We start from the raw sequence: 9,309 nt of genomic DNA on the forward strand, positions 1-9,309 counted from the left end.
TAAGGTGTGGCTAGGGGACCAAATAGGCAGAACCCAATAGACCAAGGATCCCAAGAAGACTAGAGAGCTTTCCAAGCTGAATACACATGAGATTCAGGTTCTCAGGTTAGCAGAAAAGGAGTGTGACCCTTAAACAAGTTGGCCCGACGGGCGGACATCTGGTGGTCACAGTGGTGGTGGGGGGGGGGTTGCCTACTTTCTCCATTCAATTTAGCTATGGTCCCTCCCCGTGAACATAGTAAGGTTGGGGACATGCCCCGGTGAATATGATACAGTTCTGAGTCTGGGGCAGGAACATCCACCAAAGGAGCGTCCCCAGATGGAGCCTGGCTGGGTGGGCTGCCCAGCTGAGGCTTACAGTTGCCTGCTTGGAATTCCCAGTTAGCTTCAGAAGAAATCAAGCCCTGACGTGCCCTGCCTCCTGCTCTGCAAGTCTTAAGATCATTCCTCCTTAATTTCCAGCAACCACAGCGAAGCTATAAGCCGTAAAACATAATGAGGAAATGTGGAGCCTTGCCTTCCCAGCCAGCGCCAGCACCTCCTGCCTCACTCACGGTCAGTTGTTAAGGGTGGTCAATAAAACGTGGGGCTTATGGCTTGGAAATGAGTCATTTCAGAACTCCCTCAAAGGGCAGTGCTGTTGGTCTCACGAGCCAGCCCTGTGTCTTATATGCTGACACTAAGTAAAGGAAACACATAAGGAGGAGTAGTGACAGACTGGCCACCGAGAAAGAGAGAGAGACAGAGAGAGAGGCAGAGAGAGAGAGATAGACAGAGAGAGACAGAGACAGAGGGGGGAGCGAGCGAGCGAGCGAGCCTGTGCCAGCCTGCCAAAGGAACCCCTACCTACACTGTGGGTAGCTTAGGGGCATGGAGCTCCCTCCATCAGTATGGAGGAGCCAAATGCAATTGCTGCTCAAGCTTCCCCGTAAATTACACTTGAGTAGAAAGGACCAGAGTGATGGAGGACTATACAACCGAGCAGTTCGTGAAATTGCCACCTGTGAACGCCAGGTCCAGGCCTGGGAGTGGCTGCGCAAGGAACTCGCAACTCCCGACATCTATGAAGGAAGAAGAAAACTGCCGAAGGAGCTTATACACCGGAGCAACCAGACCCAGGATCCCGCAGTGGTGCTGGAAAACCCCCGAGGCCTTCTGACCACCCTGGCCAGACCAGACTAGTGCTGGTCAGACCAGCGCCCTCTATCCTGGAGGGAGCTGCAGCACGACCCCGCCTCCGCCCCGCCCCCACGTGGGCACCACCCAATCGAAAGAGCCCTGGTGTGCGCGTCAAGAGCGTCTATTGTTATGCAAATATAAGAACCGTAAAAGACGGCGAGAAGCGGCGGGCGAATTAGAACTATTTTGCAAAGGGACGCGGGTGGAGTTCAGCTGGAGCGAAGCCTAACCTCGAAGGGACCACGACTGCGAGTGTCGCGGCCTCCGGCTGCCCCAGGTTCTGCGAACCAGCACCCAGCCCTGTCGCCCGCCCGCTTGGGCGCGGCTGGATGCAGCAGGGGTCCCGCGCCAGCGGCCCTCGGCCCCGAACGCCCGGAGTGCGCAGGGGCGGCGTGCGGGGCCCGAGGGCGCAGCGCCCTCCATGCGCCGAGGCGTACCTCGAGACACGCCCCGAGACAGCCCGGGGCCCGCACTGCAGCCGCCGCCCGCGCTAAGCCGGGGCGCGGCTCGCAGCCCTAGCTCTGCGGCAACATGAGCCAAGCCGAGCTGTCCACCTGCTCGGCGCCACAGACGCAGCGCATCTTCCAGGAAGCGGTGCGCAAGGGCAACACGCAGGAGCTGCAGTCGCTGCTGCAGAACATGACTAACTGCGAATTCAACGTGAACTCGTTCGGGCCGGAGGGCCAGACAGCACTACACCAGTCAGTCATCGACGGCAACCTGGAGCTGGTGAAGCTGTTGGTCAAGTTCGGAGCCGACATCCGCCTAGCTAACCGCGACGGCTGGAGCGCGCTACACATCGCCGCTTTCGGGGGCCACCAGGACATCGTGCTCTATCTCATCACCAAGGCCAAGTACGCGGCCAGCGGCCGGTGATAGCCACCCGGACTCCGGCCCCTGGCCCCCACCCGCGTCGTCTCTGCTGTACCTTCCCGCCAACTACCTCGGTGTGCGCCAGGTTTGCTGGTCCGCGTGGAAATCGGGCTAAGTCTCTACGTCCGCGGCCACGACCAAAGTAGCGCATCCGTGGACCCCAGGGTTCGGCTCTCCGCAAAAGAGCGCCTCCCCTTGGCAGTCCTCTGAGCCCCGCGGGGCCCCAGAGCCTTCCCACGGCCCCGACCGCCTAGAGGGTGGGGGCGGGGCGCAGGCTCCAGTCCGTTTTGAAATTTGAGTCTCACACCGGGAGACTTCGGAATCCCGAGATACCGGATCCTCCGCTTGAAATGTTTTCTCCGGAAGGTGAAAGGCGCGGGCGGACTCGCGCTCCAGCCGCCGCTCGTGAGACCCGGCCGCTCACAGTGCGGCGCCCGCCGCTGGCAGCCGCCAAACAACCATTACCGGGCTCCACCATCTGCGCGCCCTCGCACTTAGGAAGGGAAGGGGACGCTCCGGGTTCCTGATGTCCTCAACTATTTATCACGTGTGTGTATATTTGTGGGTGAAGTTTGTGCGCCTGAGTTTTTTGTTTGGAAATATTGTGCGTGGTTATGGGAGAAAGATGCATTTTTTTTCCTTTAAAACTAAAAACTTGAGTCTACCATTTTTTGGTTGCACTGAAAATACCGCCTAGCCCTATGGTTTTCCCATTGCTAGCCCCTCCCCCACCGAGTCCCTAATCTTCCACACCTCATTCCTCTTTTCCTCTCCCTGGATTCTGAGTTTAGAGAGCCTAGGATCTGTCTCCCTTTCCCCTCCCGTGAGAGGCCACCATTCCCCACACAGGCTGGTTTAGCAAAGTTCCAAAGGGCTCTTGAAGCCCGCGTGGCTGGGACGTGGGGATTCTGAGAGCATGGTACCCTTCCTAGTGACTTCTATTATAGTTAATAGTCGGTTGCACACTTTTTTAAAAAAGTAAATGAATTTGCCACGATTAAATGTCATAACATTTATGACAGAATATAAAATATTAACATATTTTAAGCCAAGTTTTAGGTGTATTTTTTTGAATCTTGGTTATGAACCCAATTTTAAAGGGCGTTGTATCCAGCGTTGTGAAGGCTGTTGTGTACCCATATTTATATTTTTATAAAATTCCTATAAAGACTGTGAATCTCTCATACTATTGCTGAATGAGTGGAAGGGCTGCTGTGCTCTTTCTGCCTTCCCCAATCCCCATCCCCACCCTCAAACCCTGCTCCAAGGCCCTATTATGATCTGAGGATCCAGCCATGAGGGAGGGGCTGTGCCAAGGACCAGGGCTGGAGGAGGTGCTGGAGCGTCACTGGCTGTCCCAGAAAGGAGACTTCCTGGTTTCTGTGGTTCCAATTTTCTATGCATCTCCATTCCCCTTCTTGTTTTGATCCTGGGAAATAAAAGGGAGGCTGAATTATTCAAATTTAAATGAGGTTTCCCCTTCGTAGAAGTGCTGCTGACCCTGCGTGCAAAAATGGGGAGCACTTGAGGACACAGGTGGGTGGAGCCCTTTGTGCCGCCTGGCCATATTCTTCGGTCTTCTGCGCTTTTATGAACCAGTGTGGGAGGAATAGTGATAATGTCATGAGAATGGCAGACACTGAGACAAGCACAGATTACTTCAAAAGGAGTTCTGTATGGTTTTTCTACACGCAAATGCCTTTTTAATTATGTTAATTAATGTTAAAACGTACTGGGCCTATGTTGAAGCTTCAGATGGGTCCTGGTTGGTCTCTTCTATCTGTATGAAGTCTGTGGCACACTCCTAAGCGTACGATATAGACTTGTAGCCCATCGTGAAAAATTTATAAATAAATTTTTCATTGGTCTTTTTATATTAAAAAAAAATACTGGTTTTAATTTTGGCACAAGTCCTGGGTCCCCCTCTAAGGGCCATGGCGTCCTACCTTCAGCTAATGAATGATGGCTGCTTGGGTTGTGAATCTATTGACAAGACCAAGCTGGGTAAAATGTGAACTCAGTCTAGCTCAGCTGTCAAGTCCAAGTCAACCACAGGAACCCAGATGCCACCTTAGTAGTTCGTGTCTCAGCTACTTCCTGGCAGAGTGGCTGAGACCTCCCCAGAGAGATCTGCTTATAGCTCATCATGCTTCCTACCCAGCCTGAAAGTTGAAACCCTGGAGGAACTTCTGCACAGATGAGGGTCTCTTTAGATTTGGGGGAACATTCCTGTTGCTCCTGGACAAGCAAAACACCTCTAGAGATTTGGGCTTCTAGGGCCAAATTCACCAAAAAGCAGATCTGAATTAGATCCAGGGTTCTCATGCCTGTGATTTGAGAAAATGCACTGGAGGACCATCGACAGCCCATTCCTGGGTCCTGCATGGGATTCAGGGGAGGAGGTGCCTGATGGGACCAGAATAGCAGCAACCAGCAGAGGAGATCCAATGGAGCCATGGTATAAGTGGCTGTTCTCCTGATACAAACTCCAAGCAGCCATCAGTCCCACACACACACACCCTTCGGGCTCCTACTTTAACATTTTCTCCTCAGCAACAGTAAGGTTATTAAACTTCTGAGCAGACTATGATGTGATACTCTGCAGAGAGATGGGACCTTCCTCAGGAAGTCGCACCCCAGGAATTGTGTCTACCAGGAATTGTAGCCCACAGCTAGAAGGATGTGGCCAGTTGAGTGTTTTTAGTCCCCACCCTCTCCCTAGACTGTCCAGTACTAACCTGGAGTGTGAGGAGGGGAACGCTCATCAAGCCTTTACAGCACCTTTAAAATTCCCCCACCTAAGAGAGGCTCGAGGGCTTCCAGGTATACATTTGCTAACTACAATCCTGCAACTCCCCAAAGTTCTCTTTGGAGGGAGCCAACAGACACACAGTGCCATGAATGAAATGAAGCTAAGAAGAGATGGCAAACCTGTGTGGTGGCATAGACCTTTAATCCAAGCACTGAGGAAGCAGAGGCAGGCAGATCTCTGAGTTCGAGGCCAGCCTGGTCTACACAGTGAGTTCCAGGACAGCCAGAGCTACACAGAGAAACCCTGTCTCAGACAAACAAAAACACAAAAAAAGATGGCTGAGGAAGGAGCTGTAGAGGAACCCATGCTGTCTGGGCTGTTGTGAACGCACAAGCCTCTTCACAATGCAGTACTCTAGGAGGCAGGTACGTAGACACATGCTGAACGCTTACATCACCATAGTCCTTCCCTTTGGTGGGCTCAGAACTATGGCGCGAATGCCAGTTAGTCAGTCCCACCGAGTGCACAGAGCCAGCCATCTTGCCTTAAAGGGTACTGTGGGCAGCGTGTTCAGGACCCAAGTTTTCCAGGAAGAGTGCTCTACTTCTATGGCATGGCTCCCATGACAGAGCACACTTGTGCAGTGGGAACAGACAGAAGTCTCTGCTCCCTAGATGTGACCAGGTCAAGGTTGCTATATCTCTGGTGCCCATTTCCCTAGAATGCAGTGGCCAGTGGTCCTTACAGCTCAACAAAGTACCTGCTGCAGTGGAGCAGGAGTGGTATGGACTTGATGAGTCTCTGGTAAATTTCCATCCTCTTCCCAAACTGGTCCAGGTTAGGGCCGGTGAAAAGAAGTTATAGATGATCCAGGTCCCCTCTCTGTCCTGGCCTTCCAGAGCTGCAGATGTGCCTGTTGCACAAGCCAAGAGGCACTGAGAGGACCTGGACAAGGACTGGGCACCAGAAGCAGCACTGGGAAGCCCTGAAGACAGAAGGGACACAGAGAACGCAAGGGTCAAGGCCTGCCCCCTGTTCTCAGTGCTTGGCTCCTATCCATCTCTGATCAAACCCATTACACAGAAAACATTTACTGCCAGAAATGCAGAAATATTGTCCAATCGTAAGAGTGGACTGGGAAGAGCCAACGGGGGAGAGCCAGGACACAGAGCAGGACAGAAAGGGAAAAGAGAAGTGACTATGGGGCAGTCTGTCTCCAAAGCTCATCACAAGAATGGTCAGGGGCGTGCACTACAGATGAAGGAATAGCAACCCTTTGACCTGGGAAAGCCAGCTGTGTCTTGGTACTCCCACGAGGCCTGAAGGAAAGAGGCGACATCCATGGGCCTTGAAGGACGGGAAAGGAGGCCTTGTGCTTAGGACTGCTAAGCAACAAAGTCCAAGCCCTCCGTATAAGGGCTCAGACCATAGGAGGGGCCGTCGAAGGTCTGGGAACCTCAGCAACTGCTCCTTCTGAGGCCTTGGCAAGACCTTCCTGGGGCTCTAGGGTCTCTGGAGGCCGCCCTCCCCCACCGCTCAGCCCCGCCCCCGTGCGGCGCATTCTTCTGGTTGGATGTCCTTCCGACAGTACCCTGCGCGTCCGTCTGTCGGTCTTTCTTCTTTCGCCCGCACCAAAGCCGCGGCCCATTCATTCCGGAGGCCTCTGCCCTCTCCTGAGCCGGTCCTCGCTCGGCGAGCAGCTGCTATGCTAATGAGGACGGCGGCGGGTGGGGCGGGCAAGCACTCACAAAGGCAGAATCTTTACATTCAAAGCCAGCGGGGCAGTTCCTGCGAGCCCGCCAGGCGAGGCGGCCGGGAGCGGCGCCCTCCGGCGCACCGGCTGCCCGAGCACCCACTGCCCGGCTCGGTATGAGGGCAGAGACCAGCTGTCGTCTGCTCGAGGTCACGGCCTGGGACCCGTAGCTACTTAGGACCTGCCTGTGCCCTCCCCCCTCCCCCCAGACGCTTCTCTTAGTGGCTCGGGTACTCTCGGTACTCGTGTGCAGGGCTGCGAGTGACACTGCCGCCATCCCCAAGACAAGGAGGTTGGATGAGACCCAAGCAGAGTCTGGTCCTGACCAAACAGGAGCAGAGATCTCCGGTCACCTCCCCGCGAGCAGGCAGGGTTCCCCTTCGGCAAGGAGGGACAGGGACAGGGCGTGGGGACGGGGCAAAACTGGCTCTCTGGGTACCGGACGAGCCTTGCCCAGCCTGGACCTGATGACCTCGGTTCTTCCTGTGGAGCTTAAAGCAAGTTAGGGGGAAAGGAGTGGAAGCTGGGGAGGGGGCGGCTGCGGCTGGCCTGCGAGCTTATGCTGCCTCCCTGTGGTCCTCGCCTGCACTGTGGTCCCCGCCAAGAACACTAGGTGTATGGCCGAGGTGGACACCTGGTTACCCAGGACTCCAACCTCCCTATATACATCGAAGGTTGGGTGAAGTGCTTAGATCATGAAGGGGCAAGAGCTGACATGCACAGGTCAGAAAGGCATGACCATCTGGGTCTGCCCCAGGGGTGGTAACCCGACAAGGTGGGTATGGAACAGAAGGAGACTTCTCCGAACCAGATAGGCCAACTCTGACTACACAGCCTAGGCTAAAGCAATGGAATATGGTGTTAGTGTATGACGAGCAGGATGGATGGAGAAAAAGAGGAAGGGAAAGACCAGGGAGGAATGCACAGAGGGCCTTGGCAGTGTTGCTGAAATTGAAAGATTGATCATTTGTGGGATGGACAGGAAAGCAACAGATCAGAAGGAAAAGCATTAGGTGGGAAGACTACCCAACTGGGACCCCTGGACCACTCCTGCGGTCCCTATGTCTTCACCAAATGGAAAAAGGATATCCCAAGGCCCAAGACTTTAAAGATGGTTAGCAGAACTCCTACAGTTGTAGCCCTGCACCCAAGGGCCACACTTCTAATGGCTGCCGGATATAGGACACATTCCAAATGATCGTTAGGATAGATTCGAGGGTGCCTCTGAGTGTAGAGCCTGGAGCCTCTGGTGGGAGTCATGTGGGCAAGGCCCTGTGGGCCAGTGGTGGCTGGCACTAGTAAGCTGCCTCTCCTTCTGCAACCTTATGAATGATAAGCATATGAAACCATAGCCAATTCAATGAATTCCCTCCCTCCCTCCTTCCTTTCTTCCTGTCGCCCTCCTCCCTGTTCTGTAGCCCCAGCGGACCTGGAGCTTGAGTCTAGGCCTCAAATGTAGAGCTCCTTCAGCTTCTACCTCCCAGTCTCCTGCTGGGATTAAAGGGGTGCACCACCACTGCCTGGCAATTAAGTGGTTTCTTTTGGGCTGGTGAGATGGCTCATCAGGTAAGAGCACTGACTGCTCTTCCGAAGGTTCAAATCCCAGCAACTACATGGTGGCTCACAACCATCCTTAATGAGATCTGATGCCCTCTTCTGGAGTGTCTGAAGACAGCTACAATGTACTTATTGGGCTGGAGCAAGCAGGGATGGAAGGAGAGGGTGGGGCTGACCAGAGTGAGCAGAGGTCCTAAATTCAATTCCCAGCAACCACATGAAGGTTCACAACTATCTGTACAGCTACAGTGTACTCATATACATAAAACATCTTTAAAAAAAATGGTTTCTTTTCATTTGCTTTGGCATAGCAATATAAAAGTAGTTAAGATATACATCTATCAAAACCTACCTTTGAAGGCTGCTGAGATGGCCCAGATGGCACTTGGCTACCCAAGCCTGCCGACCAGAGTAAAAGGAGAGGAGACCAGCAGCTCCACAGGTGTCCTGTGACCTCCACACACTGGCTGTGGCACACACTCACGCATGCGCATCATGTACACAGCTAGGCTTGGTAGCTGTCGCATGCCTACAGTCTCAGCACTCAGAACCTGTGAGTCGGAGGCCAGCCAGAGCTACATAGTGAGACCCAGTCTGGAGAAAATAAATTAAAATTAAAAATAACTTTTTGAACCAGGTGTGGTGAAACGCCTTTAGTCCCAGAACTTGGGAGGCAGAGGCAAGAAGTTCTGATTCAAGGCCAGCCTGATCTAGAGTGAGTTCCAGGACAGCCAAGGCTATACAGAGAGACCCTGCCTCAAACCTGCACACCCCCCAAAAAATAATTTAATATTAAGATTGGTGGTTGTAGCATACACCTTTAATCCAAGAACTAGGGAGGCAGAGGCAGGTTAATCTCTGAGTTTGAGGCCAGCCTGGCTACACAGAGAAACCCTGTCTTGAAAATTCAATAACAACAACAACAATAAACAACTAAAAACTTTTTTAAAAAACTAATAAAAACTAAGAGCTTTGGGGACTAGGCATGTGTGGAGCATTTGTTTTTGTTTTTTTTTTTTTTCTAGACAGGGTTTCTCTGTGTAGCCCTGGCTATCCTGAAACTTAGTCTATAGACCAGTCTGACCTCAAACTCAGAGATCCTCCTGCCTCTGCCTCCTGAGTGCTGGGATCAAAGACATGTGCTACCACCACCAAACTTATTTTATTTCTTAAAGTCCCTAGAACAGGTTTCTGT

At 53.1% G+C, this 9,309-nt stretch overlaps 1 protein-coding gene and 1 long non-coding RNA gene across 2 annotated transcripts; one reads left to right on the forward strand and one right to left on the reverse strand.

The window, feature by feature from the left end:
• Nucleotides 1-1,357: 1,357 nt before the first annotated feature.
• Nucleotides 1,358-3,939, forward strand: Nrarp (Notch-regulated ankyrin repeat protein). Its single transcript, NM_025980.2, has one exon. It carries the CDS (start codon nucleotides 1,711-1,713, stop codon nucleotides 2,053-2,055), a length of 345 nt encoding a protein of 114 aa, NP_080256.2. The 5' UTR covers nucleotides 1,358-1,710; the 3' UTR covers nucleotides 2,056-3,939.
• A 1,034-nt stretch (nucleotides 3,940-4,973) lies between these two features.
• Gm52547 lies at nucleotides 4,974-7,666 on the reverse strand. Its single transcript, XR_003953999.1, has 2 exons — nucleotides 6,396-7,666; nucleotides 4,974-5,789 (listed from the first exon to the last, which is right to left on the reverse strand). It is a non-coding gene; the product is annotated as a predicted gene, 52547 (long non-coding RNA).
• Between the last annotated feature and the right edge of the window lie 1,643 nt (nucleotides 7,667-9,309).

Source organism: Mus musculus, chromosome 2 (assembly GCF_000001635.26).
Source record: "Mus musculus strain C57BL/6J chromosome 2, GRCm38.p6 C57BL/6J".
In the NCBI taxonomy this organism is placed as follows: domain Eukaryota; kingdom Metazoa; phylum Chordata; class Mammalia; order Rodentia; family Muridae; genus Mus; species Mus musculus.